An 18,704-nucleotide genomic window follows, 5' to 3' on the forward strand; every position below is an offset into this window, starting at 1 on the left:
AGGCCCAGATGAAATCGGGTTTCAAAAGCTCCCCAGCTGATTCTAATGTACAACCAGGGTGGAGACCCACCGAATTAAGTAGCCCCCGCGTGAACAAAAGGTTCCGGGACTGTGGGTTGGGTCAAGGCTGCTCAAACACAGGGAGTCCTTGGAGCAGTGCCTCCGGCCTCGGTTTCTTTATCTGCACAATGGGTGATGACTAGGACGGCAAAGGCCCCTCCAGCTGTAATAGTTCTCTTCTGGGACGCGGATCGGCGCCTCCGAGATCCTGGCAGCCCGCTCCCCTCTCTCCCCATCCCCCCGCTGGCTTTTCCGGTTTCCGCGCCCCTTGGCCCTCGCTCGGGGGTCCCAGAGGAAGCCGCAAGCTTCGCCGCCGCCTCGGCGCGCGCGCTGCCCGGTTGGGGCCCCGGCTGCGGGCGCACAAAGCCCCCGGCGCTGACGTCAGGGCCCCTCTCGGCGCGGCCGGCCCCCAGTGCAGGCGGAGCTGCGCCGCGCTCCCACCCCGGCCCGGAGCGAGGACCAGCAGCCAGCCCGGCAGCCCAGCGCAGCCCGCCCGCCCGCGCACGTGCCCGCCGGACCTGCAAACTTGTGCCACCGGCTCTGCCCGTCCCCGGGGAGCCCGAGCGCCCGCAGCCCGCGCCTCCCGCCCGTCTCCAGCCATGGGTAAGCCAACGCGCTGGCCCCGCGCCACCGCCACTAACACGGCCACGGCCTCGCGCCCCCGCCCCCGCTCAGGTGGGGGCCTCCTGCGGGCACGTCCGCGACCCGGCCCGGGTGGGAGGGTGGGGTGCGGAGGTGGGAGGGGCGCGGCGCAGGTGTCCCGAACGCCCAGGTGCGCGTCCCCGCCCTATCTCGGGGGCGTCCCCACCCCGGCGGCGCTCGGCTGCGCCCGAGGGCGTGCGGCTCGCGGGAGAGGAAGAGAGGGAACCCCGGGAGGGGGAGCCCAGGGCGCGGACGGAGCGTCCCGGGCTGCGGCTCCGGTTTTATTTTCAGGGGGTGGGAGAGAGTAGCTTCTTGCCCTTTTCCCGGGACGCCCTCCTGTCGTCCGAGCTCCGAGTCCGATCCGGTCCCACCGTGCCGGGGTCCTGTTCGCCTTAAACCCACCTGAAGCTAACGCCCAGTTCCCCAACCCTGGGGTCTTCCGAGAGCTCGTTTGGGAACCATGACCCTTGAGACCAGGAAGGTGGGAGGGAGAGGGACAGGATGGGACTGAGGGTGAGCCTCTTTGTCTCCCGTTTCAACTATCAAAATAATGACCTGGGAGCAGGTGGAGACGATGTGCCCCGCGGGTTTCGATGCAGTTGGGGGATCGACTACTCAGGGTGAAAAAGCCGAGCTCTGGGGGTTGAAAACCTCCCACCTGGCCCGGGGCAGATAACAGGCGGCTGTAGGATTCTGTCTGTCACCTCCTGATACCCCCGAAATCCTGCTGTCAGCAACATGTCGTTAAATGGGGACGCTGTATCGCTCGGAAAACTCGTAAAGAGTGCGTTGGAAATCAAGCTTTTTCCGCTGCACCCCTGGAAATGTGCCTGGGAAAGGGTTTTCTTTCCCTGCTCTGTTATCCTTCTCTAGTGGCAGACAGACTCCAGCCACAAGCGCCACAAAAGCTACAAGACTCAGGAGCCCCTCGGAAGTATTCCTAATGAGGGAGTCAGTGCGTTTAACCATTGCGGCCCCTGGGGAGGGCTCGGGAATTCCTTGCGGAGCCCCCGGCCCCCTACCCGCCTCCTACATTCCCTGTGCTATTGATTGTGTAGGTGGTAATTTTGTATCGATTAACATTTCGGTGAGGGTTAGTAAGGAGGGCACATTATTTCGCATTTAAAAGAAAGCTCAAAGAATTTTAGAGTTAAACCTTTTTTTTTTTTGGTTTGTTTTTAAAAATTTACTAGGTGATCAAAATCAGAAAGGAAATAAGGCCCCCCAAATCCAACAGGACAATTTCTTACCAAAAAGTTAGGTATGAGATAGGTTAAGATCCTTCTAGAAAGGGCAGAATTGCATGACCTGTATCTCTGGTTCCTACTTAATGCCCGCACTGAGTGGTCACAGCCTGTAACTGGGCAGTGCTTGGCACAGACATGTTGAAGTTACACAGAAGTACAGGCTTGAGGAAAGCATTAACTAATTTTCCTGAAATAAGTTAACTCTGGGGTTTTTTTTGTTGCTGTTTTTTGTTTATTAAAGCTAGGCATTCGGATTCGTTCGGGTTAGAAATTGAGCGTCGAAGTACCACTTGGGGACCTTCTTGGGAACGGCTTTCTTAATACCCTGGTCTTCATTGGGGCGGGCTTTATTTTTAAGTAGGTGTGGAAGTTCCATGCGGTACTCATGAAGCAAATGCCCAAACCAGAGGCCTGTTCTCAAGGAAGTACCTTGTGTCTGAGACAATTATCGCTTCTACACTTCAATTACCAATTTATGTTAATTTGTGCATACCTCACTGGTTCTGGCAGTCTCCTTGGCTTTAGTTCTTAGTTTTTACATTAAAAAAAACACAAAAGGTCCCCTCACGTCAGAAGGGAAACATACTGATTTCCTTTGGTAGGTTCTTAGTAAATACACCACAGGGCCGTGAACTGGTTTTATTTTTCCAGATGTATTTAATTACCGAACATACCCTGATGAATGTTGTAATTGAAATGATTTAACGCTGGGAAAACTCTGACCATTTGTCCACTGGCGGGGACTTTGGTTCTTATACAAGTCACTTCCTTAATGTGGTATCAGTTAATTTACTGGTAAAATGGGTGAGGTTTGTGGAAATAACTGATAAAAGTCCCTTTGGACTCAAATTTTAAGGTATCCAAAATCTTTAAGTTGACAAAGAAAATAATGAGCAGTGGTGGTGCATGCAGATTTATCTTTCAATGCATCTTAAAAGAAAACATGTTTTTCAAAAATTGTTGAGCCAGTTGGCTTTTTTTATGGCTTTGTTGAGATAGAATTCACATACCATGTAATTCACACATTTAAGTGCGCAAAGTCAGTGATTTTTTAGTATATTCGAGTTGTGCAACCACTGCCACTAGCTATCATTGTCATCACCCCAAAAAGAAACCCTGTACCCATTAGAAGTCCCTCCCCGTTCTCCCCACCCCCCAACCCCTAGCAACCACTAATCTACTTTCCGTCTCTATGCACTTGTCTATTCTGGACATTTCATGTAAATGCAATGAGCCAATTGATGTTTGAAGTGTGTTTGACTATTCAGTGCCGTTGGTTGTTTTGCACAATGGGAAGATGTCGATGTACTTTTTGTATGCTGTACAACACCTAAATGAATCAGTTGAAGCTAATGATTTCACTGGCTGAAGAGTTCCACATTTGCCCATTGTGCACGTGTGTGCTCCCACTTGCCCCGAGCTCGCACTCGCGCGCGCTTGCTCGCTCTCTCTGTCTCTGTCTGTCTGTCTCTCTCTCTCTCTGTCTCTGTCTCTCTGTCTCTGTCACTGTTACTCTGATGGGAACTCAGGTTGCCTAATAGAATTTTGAGTCCGTTACTTCTTCATCGGCCTGGAGACATACCAACTAATTGGATTCCCTGCAGTAACCTCTTAAGAGGCATTTGTAGACTATCCACCCAGCTTTGATATGGATCGTGTATCCAGAGAGAAGTGCCGAGTTTGTTTCCTTAGTTGCCTGTAATTTTAAATGAAAATTATATGTGAAATGATCAGATACAGCAAAACAGCTAAATAGTTGTTTTGATCCGTGGTTGTGATAGGGAAGTTTTTATGAGGATTATGAATTTAAACACAGTCAATCATTTCACTAAATAGCATTAAAAAAAACTGGTTGAGAGCAGTTCTTTAACTGTAACGTGCATACAAGTCATCTGGTGATCTTCTGCAGAAAGCAGTGTCTGGTACTCTGGGCCTGGGTGGGGTCTAGCAAGCGCTTGGGTGGCGCTGGTGCTGGCGGTCCCCAGGGCCAGGAAATAGAGGGAAAGCAGACCAAGTCCGAGGCCCGGGTGCCTGGCCCAGCAATTCCACGAACTTACCATGTGATTTTGGGTAAATCATTTTGTCTTCTTAAGCTCGGTTTACTGCACAATAAAAGGGTTTGATGAAATCATTTCTTTGGGCCCTTACAGATCTAAAAGGATGTAATTTAGAAAAAAGAAATGAGAGGGTCATGTTAGGCTTGAAAAACATGAGAAAACAGCTCCCTAATTATTTAAACACTTTGTTTTCATGAAGCCAGCATCACAGGCATCACTGGTAGTTGCGTTGAATGCTGGCATCTTGACGTGCCCGCCAATAGGACAGCTGGCCCTCCTCCAAGGAGACTGGTGGAGGAAGTGTTCACCCTCTTTAGGGCCTCCAGCTTTGACTTTTCCTGCCCTCTTTTTAGAGCTGACCGCTCCAGAGAGCCGTTCTTTTTTTTAATTTTTTATATATATTTTTAACATCTTTATTGGAGTACAGTTGCTTTACAATGGTGTGTTAGTTTCTGCTTTATAACGAAGTGAATCAGCTATACATATTCATATATCCGCATATCTCCTCCCTCTTGCGTCTCCCTCCCAGCGTCCCTATCCCACCCCTCTAGGTGGTCACAGAGCACCGAGCTGATCTCCCTGTGCTATGCGGCTGCTTCCCACTAGCTGTCTATTTTGGTAGTATGTGTAAGTCCATGCCACTGGAGAGCCTTTCTTGATTCTGCACACAGGGCCCAGGCCATCTTCAGAGGCCAGAGTCAGAAGGAAGCACGTACACTGAGGACCCACACATACAACATTTGCTTCTGGAAGTTTGCTCAGGAATTCAGATGCAGCTGGAGACGAAGGAATGGTACCTTAAGGAATAGCTGGGCAGGAAGTAGTCCCAGAATGGGCTAGCCTCCCTCCCTCGGAGTGTTAAGACCTAGTAACAGCCCACCTTCGGGTCCAGGAGAGAGCGCCCTTCAAGTCTTGGGATGTGGACTGAAATTTTGAATAAACCTCTAGTCCAATAGCACAGAGTACTGTTTGTGACAAACAGGAAGTAATTAATTACTTGGAAATTATTTTTTTGCTCCAGCAAAACACTTGCCCAAACCACTTGACCCCTCTAAGGGGTTCTTAGAGGACATCCTTACCTGCTGCATCCGAGGTCAACCAGTTAGATGGTTTATTGAAAATGCCAAAGTGGTGAATCATTAAAAGTACCATATATGTGTCTTACACATTTCATTTAATTTTAAACATTAATTCACCGGAATTTTGTTGGAAAGTCAAGGTCTTTGAGTGTGAGCCCTCAAAGTCTTCGTTGTGTATAAATCACAGCCAGAATTCAATGGCTTTTGATTTCCAGTTCGATGCTTTTAGAGTGAGAGCCAATCTCTGCAGCATCCTTTTAGGTCACCAACCCCACTCCCCTTAAACCTTTAAAATTGCCCATACTTATTCTAGCGACTGTTTTTCCAAGTGACTCATCTTTTAAGGCATTTCAAAGCCATTCAACTTGGTTTTCAGAGAAGTAAAAACTCTTTCTTTTGGCACTCATTTTATTAGTTTGTGTAACACCTAATTAAATTTCATAATTCTAGTAACAAGTACAACTGGCGTAAACAGATTTGAGAGTAAATAGACTCTTCTGAGGTACACAGTTCAGCTGGTGGATGAAGTAGTACATAGATGTCTTGGAGAATAGCCTGGAAACCAAGTTCTGTGGGCGATGGTCATTATGGTTTACAAAAAGAATAGAGAGTATGGGGTAATTGGGTGGGTCCATTAGGTGAACATTGGTAAGAGAGCTCTTACTGTATCTTCAGCCAATGTCACCCATTTAATAACTTTAACATGATTTTTCTGGTTACTATTAGCTAGCTTGTTAGTGTTTATAATATGGCTTTTCTGTTCAAAAGTCAAATTTGTCAAGAACAAAGATTGCTTTACCCGTTGTTTTATCCCAGTGTTCATTCAAATAATTGACGTATTGTAGCTACTCCACAAATATTTGTTGAAGGGATAAGGGTTTTATCATATAAAATGCATTTTATTAAGGTTTGTCTACATTATAAATGTACAGATTTCAAAGTATATAAAATTATGTATGGCAAACTGATAAACTAGATTAAATTAAATAGGGCAAATGACATTAATTATTCTTTAATAACATTAATACGTTGAGCACAGATTTGCACAGAGTAACAGAATTTCAGAGCTTGAAGTCACTTTAGAAGTAAATTGGGGACTTCCCTGGTGGTGCAGTGGTTAAGAATCTGCCTGCCAATGCAGGGGACACGGGTTCAATCCCTGGTCTGGGAAGATCCCACATGCCGCGGAGCAGCTAAGCCCGTGCGCCACAACTGCTGAAGCCTGTGTGCCTAGAGCGTGCGCTCCGCAACGAGAAGCCACTGCAATGAGAAGCCCGCGCACCACAATGAAGAGTAGACCCCGCTCGCTGCAACTAGAGAAAAGCCCGTGTGCAGCAACAAGACCCAGTGCAGTCAAAAATAAGTAATTTTATTTTTAAAAAAAGTAAATTGATTGCTGTAGGCATATACAGACACAGAAACAATTTAAAGAACAGTGTGAATGTTATTTCATTACTGAATTTTGCCTTTAGCTTTTTTCTTTTAATGTTATAAAATATTTTTCTCTGGTGACAAGTACTTCCTTGTCAGATTTTTGAAGTGCAAAAAAGCTTGGAGTGAAACATTTTGTTTCAGTGAAATTCATTATTGCCCTGAGGATTGAAAGGCAACAAGGGTCTTGAGTTTTCATTCTCAGCTTGTGTAATTGGGTTAAATGAATACCTACCACAGTGCCACGCAACAAGCATGTACCAGTCTCTGAGTGTTTGAGCTCCTGTCACATGGCCATCACCCTGAAGGCTTTTGGGAATATAAGACATCTGCTCACTCAACAAGTGTTCAGAGCCCTACTCAGATGAGCGAGGTACTGTGCTAAGTCTTGAAGCAAAAATAAAAAAACAAAACCCAGTCCTGTCCTCAGATCACCGCAGTTATTTTGCAGATGCAGATAAACAGTTATAATAGAAGTACAAGGTCCTGTCGAATAATTTCCTCTGTCTGAGGGAGAAAAAAAGGGTGGGGTGGTATTTCTGAGAGGGATTTTCTGGGGAGGGTGGTTATCCTTGATCTGAGTCTTGAAGGATGAATGGGATGACAAGAGTCAGTGTCCGGGAGAGGACATCCCAGGCCCTGGCTACAGATGTGCAAGAGCAGGAGGTGTGGCAGAGACCCCTGCATGGGTAAGTTGAGGTGGTGGGCATGGCCTGAACGTGGGCGAGTGGGGAGAGCTGAGGCTAGAGGAGAGGCCAGGCCAGACAGTGAAAAGCTAGGAAAGAATTTGATCGTTACCCTGTTGGTCACAGAGAATCACAAAGGGATTTTAAGCAGGGAAGTGACAGCTGGAGAGAAGTGACAATCTACCCGAGGAGATAAAAGAAACCCAGACTCGGGTAGCTTGTAGGAAGCTTCTGGGGGAGACTTGTATTTGAGTTGTGTTGAGAAGGGTGGAAAGGATTAGGGTACGCGTGGAAGAGAGGTAGGAGTGAGCAAGGTTTACTGGTGGGATCCTGAAGAGACTGGCCTGGCCATAGCAGAGACTGGGTGTGGGGAAAAGTAGGAAAGGAAAAAAAAAAAAAAAAGATGGGGGGAGGGGCACTGGAAGACTGGATGAAGAGTAATGCTGTAATTGATTACACATGGGCACACATAGGTGCATCTTGCAAGAATATTTATAATCTATTGCCTCCTCCCTTTCAAAAGATAAAGTGGAGAAGGAAGGAAGTGTGAGCCTTTTGGGGATGGAAAGAGTCTCTTTGGTGCGACTCCAGAGGGGTTAGGCATTGAAAGGAAACCCAGTTCTTGCCTGTTTATACATTTGATTATTTTGAAAGTGTCATTATTTCTTCCTTAAATATTTGAAAGAATTCACCAGTGAAGCTATCTGGGTCTGGAGTTTTCTTTGTGGAAATGTTTTAAACGATGAATTATATTTCTTTAACAGAGAGAGTACTGTTCAGATTTCCTGTTTCTCTTTGTTTCAGTTTTGATAAGTTGTGTTTTTCAAGGACTTCTTCATTTTATCTAAGTTATTAGCTCTATTGATATAAAGTTGTTCATAATATTTTTGTATTATCTACCTAATCCTGTTGTCTGTAGGATCTGTAGTGATGTTCCCCTGTTCATTCCTAGTGATGTAGGTAATTTGTATTCTGTTTATTTTTCTTGATCAGTCTTGGTCATTTATTTTAAAATTTATTTTAGTAGGTTGATATTACATCTGATACCTACATCTGATAGATGAGCTGATCACTTAATTAAAAAGGAGTACTTTTCTTGTAATCAAAAAATAGGATTTTACTGTCTAGAAGTAAAAATTGCTTGGTTAAAGACAGAATCTGCTGAAGGACAAAGTATCTAAACCTGATCTTTTGAATTTTACTCTTAATGGCTCTATAGCTCGTGTATTTGAACTTGGTTTGACAAGATCTGTTGTAAACGATCTTGCATGAGAGTTATTGCTTAGTATCTGCTTGTGTGTTTGTTTTGTGTAGGACTGTTAAATTCTGTTTTCCTCTTCGGAGCAACTGGAGACAGATACTGAGACAAAAGAAGTCTTCTTTCCTTCCCTTTCAAGTGTACTTTTAGCTCAGTGTTTCTCAGCCTCAGCACTTTTGACATTTTGAGCTGGACGATTCTTTGTTGTGAGGGACTGTCCTGTGCAGTGTAGGACATTTAGCAGCATTCCTGGCCTCTACCCACTACATGCCAGTAACGCTCCCCAAGTTGTGACAACCAAAACTGTCTCCAGGCATTGCCAAATAACAACTCCTGGGGGGCAAAATCACCCCATAGTGAGAGCCACTGCTTTCAAGTAAGAGGAATTGAAAACCTTTTGTGTTTCACAATATTATAAAATCTGAGTAATGGCATCGTTGAAAACACACCTACAGAATAGAAAAATCTCTGGTTCAAAAGATGTTATCCTTCCGAAAGGGATACTTGATTTTTCAAGTTAAAGGAAGTTTTTTTTTTTTTTTTTTTAAACCTTTTTTCAACATCATCAGAGAGTCTGGAGATATAGTGGGGAGCCTTGCAGACCACCTAATTCACTCTTTGGAGTAAAATGGTACCTAAACCATCTCAACAGTGAGAGCAAACACAGAGTGTCTGGCTTTCCTTGGTAAATTGTTCTGATGTTCAGGATGCTTTATCTCTGAAAGAACTGAATCTATGTGAAGTTCCTTTTGCTTGCTAAAGTTGGTTTCATTATCCTTTGTTCTCTTCATTAAGTAGAAAGATCTCAAGGATCTAGTCACGTTTCTTAACATCCTTAATTACCTTGATGGCCTTTCCAAATTTAGAATTCATCTCCTTAGCTATAATCAAATCTGCCCAGATTAAACCTTTAAGGCAACCTCCTGAACACTCTGTTTCATCCTTAGGGTCTGTAGTAATGACTTCTTTACATTTTTCCGTGTGTTTGAGAAACGCAGGAGTTAAAGGGACTGATTTCCCTCTTCTTGCTCACAGAGATCCTTTTTGAACAGCCATTGATCTCCCTGCCCTCAGATGGAGACGTTAAATTGGTGTTTTCTGAGGGATCTGAGCACCCTTGCAAAATAGTTCTAGTGTACAAAGAGCAGGAACCTTGGAAGTGAAAGTCAGAAGCAGGCTACAAAATCTGCTATTTTGTGTGTGTATCAGGTCACCCTTTTAGGTTTCGGACTGTGGTGTTTCACGACTCCCTGAAAAGAATGTTTAAATGGAGGCTTTTAAAATGGCAGCTTAAATTCAGGCGTCTGTTCCTTCACACAATGAGCGAAGAATGGAGATGTAATTAGCAAAGAAACTCACACCCTTAGGATGACCTTATTTGATGCAGCTGTCTATGTTACATTTTCTTTTTAGTTTTCTCCTGTGGAATAGTCTGACAGTATCCACAGTTAAGTAAAGCAGAATTCAGAACATTAAAGAGATGAGTTTTCACTGCACGAATTACTGTCATTTTGCAAAGCCACTGCCCTGGATTACCAAAAACTGTTTTGAGCTCTATTATATAATGATATTTTGTCACAGATCATTTTAGATGTTTTGCAAGAGGCACAAATATTATAAAAATCACTTTCGGTATTGAAGTATAATATACACATAAAAAGTGGGCAGATCGTAAGCATACAGCTTGATAAATGTTTGCAAACTTAACCAGTATATAAATTAAGAAGCAGAATATTACCAGCCCCTCAGAAATCCCCTGCAAGCTGCACTTCAGGCAGCCGCAAGCAAGGGTAATCATTCCTAATTTCTGCCAGCATACTTTGGCCAGTTTGTGCTCTTTATATAAATGGAATCATACAGGATGAACTCTTAGGTCTGGCAGCTTTTGATCAACATGAATAACATTATTTAAAAACTCAGTGATGTTTTCTGTCTGGAAAATAGACCTGTTTCTAAATCATTATGGTTAAAAGCATTTATTAAATGCCTTCATGTGTAGAGCTGTGCTAGGGAATACATCAACCACTGGTTCCTACCCTCTGTTTTAAGTAGAAAACATTGACACAGGGGGCTTCCCTGGTGGCGCATTGGTTGAGAGTCCGCCTGCCGATGCAGGGGACGCGGGTTCGTGCCCCGGTCCGGGAAGATCCCACATGCCGCGGAGCGGCTGGGCCCGTGAGCCATGGCCGCTGAGCCTGCGCGTCCGGAGCCTGTGCTCCGCAACGGGAGGGGCCACAGCGGTGAGAGGCCCGCGTACCGCAAAAACAAAACAAAACAAAACAAAACATTGACACAGCAGGTGTGAGAAGGACTTTGAAAATAATTGATGGGAGATGAGATGGGTACATGAAAAAGCTTACAGATGACGGGATTATAAAGATAAGGTACCCTCACTAGCCACCTTGGAAATGGAAAAATACATCATGAGGGTTTGTGAATAAAGAGGAAGCTGTTGATGTGTATTTGTTCAGGATACGATCATTACGAATAATTTCTGGCTTCAGGGTGTAAGGATGTAACAGATGTTAAGACCTCCTCCCAGTTTCTTGAAGAAGATAGAGTTTTAGGAATTGTCTGAATTAACAGTAGTTAGTGAACTGTTAGTTAAGTGGGTGTTCCAGGTGTAGTGCAGGTTTGGAAAAAGGGTTGAAGGCCTGGGATGATTTCTGGTTATCCTCCTGAAAACTCTTAGAAATAGATACAGAACTGTTTTTGCTAAATTACCTTTTCTTCTTGCATTGTTGGGAATTAGTAATAATCTGCCTTCATTCCTTCAATGAGGATTTTTGTTATCTTACTGACTGAAGTCATGATATAGTTGTTACCGAACCAAACTTGGGTCCTCTCGCCTGCGCACAGTAAAGCCAATCTGCTGGCCCCGGGTTGTGTGAAGGAAAGTGCAGCATTTATTGCAGAGCAGCAGGCAAGGAGTCTGGGACAGCTAGAGCTCAAAAGACCCGAACTCTCCAGTGGGTTTCAGTGAAGCATTTTTTTTTTTTTTTTTTTTTGGTGGTACGCGGGCCTCTCCCGTTGCGGGACGCGCAGGCTCAGCGGCCATGGCTCACGGGCCTAGTCGCGAACCCGTGTCTCCTGCATCGGCAGGCGGACTCTCAACCACTGCGCCACCAGGGAAGCCCTCAGTGAAGCATTTTTAAAAGGCAAGGTGAGGGAGGGGAGTCCCAGGGTATGTGATCAGCTCTCGCACAGTTCTCTGATTGACTGATGGTGAGGGAACAGGGCGGTGTCACAGGGGTTAATATTACCGGTCCTTAGGCTACAGGAGGCCTGGGGGCTATGTGCTCATGGGCATCAAGCAGTGAACATCTTCCTTTTAGTGGGGGGTTTACACATCTGTAAAATAACTCAGGAAATGTGCATCAGGTGCCGTTATCTAGGTTACTTCCGAGAGGAGCCAAAGCAGAGGACTTGGGGGAAGGGGTCTGTCGCAGGAAGGCCCCATAGGGTCCTGCTCGGTTACATAGTCAGCAGAATGAATGCTTTGTCATCACGTGGAGCTGGCTTTAAATTGTGTAGTGTCACCACTGCTTCCCAAGTCGTGGCGACAACTTACACTCCCCCCAGGAGTGTCTGAGCATTCTAGTTTCTCCAAATCTTCTCCAGCATCTGGTGTTCTCACCGTTTTTAATTTTTTCAAGAACCTGATAGGTATGAAGTGGTATTTCATTGTTTTTTATATGAATTTCCCTGGAGAGGTTGAAACTTTTTGGTAGGTTATTGGCCATTTGGGTTTTCTCTTTCATTTATAGCCTTATTTATTTTTTTCTATTGATTTGTAGCAATTCTTTATACATTCTAGACAATAACCCTTAGTTAAATGTGTTGTCAGTATCATCTTTCTCTCTGTGGCTTATCTTTTAATTTTGTTGAGCACATCTTTTGTTGTGCTGAATATTTTTTATTATAATAAAGCTCTAATTATCAGTCTTTTCCTTTATTCTTCTATGATTTGTGCCTTTTATTGTAGCCTTGTTTTAAAATTGTTCCTATCTCCAAGGTCATGAAGATGTTCTTCTATATAGTCTCTTTTAAAGCATGCTTTTCAGAGACCTACTGTATAGCACAGGGAACTATACTCAAAATTTTGTAGTCACCTATAAGGGAAAAGAATCTGAAAAAGAATATATACACACACACATACAGATACATATATATATATAAAACTGAATCACTGTGCTGTACACCTGAAACTAACACAACACTGTAAATCAGCTATACTTCAATTTTAAAAAAGTGTTGCATAAAAAAAAGAAGAAAACCTGTGCTTTTCAGTTTTCAGTCTTAATTCCATTGGGATTTTAGTTTTTTGGTATAGTATGACGTAGAAATCTATTTATATTTTACATTTCCTATACAGAAACCACCACATACTTAATATTTCCTCCTTTCCCCACTGATTTTTATATATGATCTCTTGTGTATTACATTTCTCTACTGTACCTATGCATACATCTCTGGACTCCATTCTGTTCTCTTGCTCTATTTTGCCATCCATCTGCTAAGATTGTGCTGTCGTAATTAGTATAGATTTAAAATAAGCTGGGATATCTCCTGGAAGTTTTCTCCTCGTGTTCTTCTTTCAAAGTGTCAGAGATATTCTTCGTTTTGTGATTTTGGAATCAGCCTTTGATGTTCCACAAACGTCCCTGTTAGGATTTTGAGTGGGATTACAGTGAATTTATAGAATAATTTTCATGATAGTGTGTTCACTGTATTGAACCGTCCATTTGCATACATGGTGCATCTTTTCACACAATCAGATCTTCTTTTTCATCCCCCAGTAATGTTTTTGCACACCTTAAAAAAAAAAAAATCTAGTGAAGGTCCCTCATAGTTTTCTATGGCTTTTCTAAAGAGAAAAAGTAAATCAGTCCGGGTCAGAACTAATTCCATGGAATGTCATGTTTTCCTTCCACAGACCTGTGGCAAATTGCAGCTGAATGTACAAAATGGTTCACGTTAATAGAGGCTGTAGGGAAAGCTGATTCTGAATTATCACCTACCAGCCTGGTCATAAGAAGTGAGGTGAGGTACTCTTACTTAAACCAACCCTTGATATATTATAATAAGTTAAGAAAATATAACCCTCAATATGTTAAAATGCAGATTTCTCCTAAAAGAAAAATATGGCCCTATTTGCTCCACTGCAAAGACCAAGTTTACATTCAAGATGCAAACTCTCAGTTGAAAGAGAAAGAAAGCAAGCCAGGCTTCTACTCATATCTTACGGCGATGCAGCTAAGGTTACCCTAGAGTGATTTAACCGCGCCTCTTCTGTAGGAGTGTCACTTCCACATTTGGCAGTGTCACTCATGAAAATGAACTTTGCTTGGTCGATTCAAGATTACCTGGTTTCCCAAAGTGCTTTAATGGAAAACTTTTCCTGGAATGTTTTTACGTAGCTGCTCACCCTGCTGAGAGGAGACCAACATCAGGCTGGGGTGCAAGCTTGATTTATTCCGGAAAGCGATTTATTCAGCTGTCAAATGAGATTACACGTGTGGCTGTTACCCATCACTTGACAGAAATATTCTTAGTCCTCCACAAGGCCTCAAACTTTTATTTATTTATTTGGAGGCAACAGAAATCACAAATGTAAATTCTCCTAGAACACATCTTTGGAAATGCAGTTTTTAATAGAGTGCAGTTACCCCCTTACTATTAATGATGATGATGGCCAGAACGAGATTGGACAATTTCCACACATGCCTGCTGTCCCAGGACACCATCCCCTGCCAACCCTCTCCCCTGCCCCCGCGATGCACACACAGACTTCCATACGTTTAGATTTGAGTAATCCTGAAACGCCCCAGTCATAAGAATCCGTTCTTAAAATTCACTTCTTTTTGTTACATGTTTTTGTCTTTGAGTGGTCTCTCATTGTAGAAACTGTGGAATCTAAAATTGAAGTCTAATAGAAAACAAACTTATGGTTACCAAAGGGGAAAGGGGGTGGGGGAGGGATAAATTAGGAGTTTCGGGTTAGCAGATACTAATTACTGTGTATAAAACAGGTACACCACAAGGTCCTACTGTATAGCACAGAGAACCATTCAGTATCCTGTAAGAAACCATAATGGACAAGAATATAAAAAAAAGAATATATATGTGTAACTGAATCACTTTGCTGTACAGCAGGAACTAACACAACATTGTAAATCAACTGTACTTCAATAAAAAATATTTAAAAAAATTTTAAAAATTGAAGTCTATATTTAGACATGAAAGTTAAGTTCTTGTTACTTTTTTTTTTCCGGTACGCGGGCCTCTCACTGTCGTGGCCTCTCCCGTCCGGAGCACAGGCTCCGGACGCGCAGCCTCAGCGGCCATGGCTCACGGGCCCAGCCGCTCCGCGGCATGTGGGATCTTCCCGGACCGGGGCACGAACCCGTGTCCCCTGCATCAGCAGGCGGACTCTCAACCACTGCGCTACCAGGGAAGCCCAAGGCCTTCTTTATGATAAGAAGGAAACAAACAATGATAGTGTGTATGATCTAAAACCAAATCATAATCAGCTTCAGAAAATTCTTTTTGCCTGAACGGTTTTGTTTATTATTTCAGCCTCTGTCTAGCAAACTTGCAAATATTCCTGTAACAAAAGAAGACAGCATGGAACATTGCAGTGAACAATTAGTTTTTCATTCACCATTCAGTTTCAAGCAGTAGATTTAACCATTTCATTTTCTTGTAAGAGCTGCTAATGAATGGTACAGTGGCTGGGTTAAGTAGCGTATTTCCCCAACCTTGGTGAAGATACTAAGTTGAGACACTTGAAATGGAAAATATTTGGCCATTTGGGGGCATACAGTATGGCATTTTCATATGGTTCAGTCTAATATAGCCCAGGAAGCTAAAAAGAAGGTAGTGGCCTAAATATTTCCTCCCAAGGGACTTTTTCTAGCCTGGAATTGCAGTGAGAAAAAAAGTGCCCGTTTATTTTTTCTCTGAAACTTTGCAGATGCAACTAAAACCTCCTTCTGATGAGTTTTCCGTGGACTGTGGCTTTAAGTGTCTCAGCCCCAAACCTGGGGTTTCCCTCACAGACACCTAAAAACCAAATACTGCCGTCCTTCAGCAGCTCATTCGGCAAAGCAAAGAATCGTCCCCCAGTTTATCTACCCTGTAAATGTGGATTTGTGTGCTGCGTTCCCTTTAGGTGTGTGATACACCTGTCTGGGTAATTGTTAAGCAGGAGACGTACGAAGCTCTTGAGTTATGTTTGGTCCGTTATTTCACTTAAATTTAATGAATGCTTCTCGGTGGTTTAATATTGGCGCAGAAAATTCACGATAGCTGATATTTGTAGGAACGTTTGTCCTCCATATTTATAGCTGAAACTGCTAAAAATGTGGTCATTTCCAGGTAAGGGTCAGGTTTTTATGTCCATACAGTTGAGTTATTTCTAGACATATTTATATCTCTATCTTACTGTGCGTTTGCAACCCGTGCACCTTTGATATGTTCATGAGAAAAGTCCAGTATAATTCCTCATACTGAGGCTTCTCCACAGGTTGTTGGAAAGTCTTTTCTTTTGTAATTTTTCCCTGCTCAGCATTCCCGAACATTACTTGAAATATAAAATTGCTCTTTGAGGATGAAGTGAACAATGGGGAAATCTCTATCTTAGTTTCCTAGCATTGAGAATTTATCCTAATATGAAACAGCAAGCCATCCGAACCCTGTTTATTATAGTCCTTATCCTTGTATTTGGAAGCAGGTGTTTCATCATGAAAATATTATCGAACAGAAACCCTAGAGCCACATGTTGGCCGATGAAGAAACTCTCTCCTTCCTGCCTTCCGCCCCCACCTCCAGTCCATTGGCCTGATCCCCGTTTGTGCTGTCCGCCATCCTGGTGTACTATTATTTGAAATCTGTGATAAAAGGTTTGGCCTCTCTTGGCCCTTGCCTGAAATTGAAGCGTTGAGACGGCTTCTCCAAGTAAGTAAATCAAGGGAGGAAAGAAAGATTTGCCCCACTGTAGCTCATCTGCCCAGGTAACTGGGAGTTGTGTGTGCTTCCATTCTCATGAGGAAATGTCTCTATAATGTTACAGAGAAGGGCTACCGTTTGGTCATTGTCATAGTCAGATGCCATGCTGCCTGGGAAGAAAGGAGATTGGTCCAGCTGAGCCCAAGCTCTGAACGTCCACGGTAGTTCTTTGCTGTGACGCGACTGCTTTTGTTGGCCTCGTCAGAGGCATCATGTGAGACATAGCTTCTTTGACCAGCCAGCTTCCCAAATTTCATTGCACACTTTCATTGCCCAAGGGCAGCTCTAACTGCAAGAACTATGGTGGTGAATAAGAGAGTCCTTGGCCTTTGAGGAGGAGTCTGCAGTCTGGTGGGAGAGATGGACCTGTGAGCAGAGAAATTATGATAAGATGAAAAGAGAACAACAGAAATGTATTCAGAAAAGGATTTTCTTCTGATGATAGGACGGTGCCAATTCTGCTCTGCGTGCCTACCCACATATATTACCATATAGGGGACATTTCTCTCTTCTTTCACAAAGTAACTGGCTATTGTAATGACAGTATGAACAGATTTCAGATTTTGTTACATCTGAATGTTGCTGCTTTTGCAAGTGGACATCCGGCTGAAACATATTCAGCTCGGCACACTCAGACCTTCGCCGAAGGGCATTTTCTGAATGTAGCAAATCATCACTGATAGTTTAATGCAATTAGGAGAGAAATAGAGATGGTTGGTCATAAAGCCGATCGAAACCACAAGTTGCGTTACCAGATAAACCATCGGTGATGTCAGTAACTGTAATGACATAATGAAACATCACTGTTACATGATGCTTCTTTCTTTAGAAGCCTGGTGACACCATCACAGGAACCTGAACGTTAATTAAGGTGTTGCTTGAATGCCTGACGAATTCTAATCTCTTATATAGTTTAGTCTTAAATGGAATGCTTCATTTAATTATTTCTATAATTTTGTTACCTGTGACAACTTATTTTGAGGGTAGAGGAGATAGGGTCTATGTTATCGTTGCCATGGTGACTTTGTACTTAAAATGGCAGGCTGTGCTTACTTGGTTTAAAAATATCTACAGTGTGATTGCCGTAAAAATCTCTGCAAGTAACTTGCTCACGTCCAGTGAGTCACTCCTCGTTTGACTGGCATTTCAGCGAATGACTTGATCACAGGAGTTGTTGGGAGAAATGCCAGAGGTTATTACTATAAAGCACTAAAGATATTTTCAGTTTCCACCACTAAAAATCTGAATATTGCAGAATGGCTTACATGCGTCCTTGCCACGTTTACCTGAGTGAAACAATCTTAACATCATGTCGAGAGACTTGAGGGACTCAGGGATGAATTGTACTTGGGCAGTATACGGGGTGTCTTCAGTCGGCTGCCTGTTGTTGAGGCCACGTGCCCACTTTTCGCTTGAGTCTCTACGACACTGGATTGGAATATTTCAGTCGATTGCTCTCTCCCTTCTGCTGTCACAGAGGTCCCATGATAGCCGGTCGGCTACCTGATTTTATTTATTTTTTGAAGACGGAACCTCCTTAAAACACACACACACGAATTAATAGACAAATATGTGTTCTTTGTAAACTAACTTTAGCAGCACAGAAAGCTGCATTATTTTGCAGGCGACAGCCTGGAGTGGGTGCCTGGGAGCTTTTGGTTCCTTTGTGGATCCTTTGTGGAGTGGGCTTTGTGGCAGCTGTTGACCGCTCAGAGTCTCTCCAGTTGACTGTTTTGCCAATGACGAGGCTTCGGAACATTTCAAGTCCTGGGGAAGTGAGGAGTAACAATTGGTGTAGATGCATCGGTGCATTCTGTATCCACGTGGGCGATATAAACATGTCGCTGCCCATGCGGCCCTCCCCCTTTCGTAAATATCCATTCCAGTGCCTTGGGGGCAATGTGGGAAAGAGTACTGCTTCACTTGTGAGCATCCCTTTCGTCCATTCCTGCCTGCGCGGAAATCTTTCTTCGGCAGAGTGTGTTTGTCTTTCTGTACTAGCATCTTTTTTTTTTTTTCTCTGATGGCTCAAATCAGCGCCCTTGGTCACTGAGAAAATAAAAATGTAGTCAAAGCCTCGTGAGGCAGGTCTAGAGACGGCTGCCTTGGACGCCTTGTCTGCTCTGTACCCACAGCTGCCTCCCGCCCCTGAGGTTGGTCCACAGCAGCTGAAAACCCTGCTGGGCCTTTCCGAGCCCCTTAGGGGACATGTAAGAGGCAGATGCACTTAATTA

The 18,704-nt window shown here is 43.7% G+C and overlaps 1 protein-coding gene across 1 annotated transcript in view; it reads left to right on the top strand.

Moving 5' to 3' along the window:
- The first annotated feature begins 327 nt into the window (after positions 1-327).
- The window catches only part of GPM6B (glycoprotein M6B), a 154,863-nt gene continuing 136,486 nt past the window's right edge, over positions 328-18,704 (top strand). Inside the window, exon 1 of the mRNA XM_019925599.3 lies at positions 328-663. Within this exon, the coding sequence (XP_019781158.2) occupies positions 660-663 (4 nt within the window). The 5' untranslated portion in view covers positions 328-659. The remainder of the gene's footprint in view (positions 664-18,704) is intronic.

This window comes from Tursiops truncatus, chromosome X, assembly GCF_011762595.2.
Source record: "Tursiops truncatus isolate mTurTru1 chromosome X, mTurTru1.mat.Y, whole genome shotgun sequence".
Taxonomy (NCBI): domain Eukaryota; kingdom Metazoa; phylum Chordata; class Mammalia; order Artiodactyla; family Delphinidae; genus Tursiops; species Tursiops truncatus.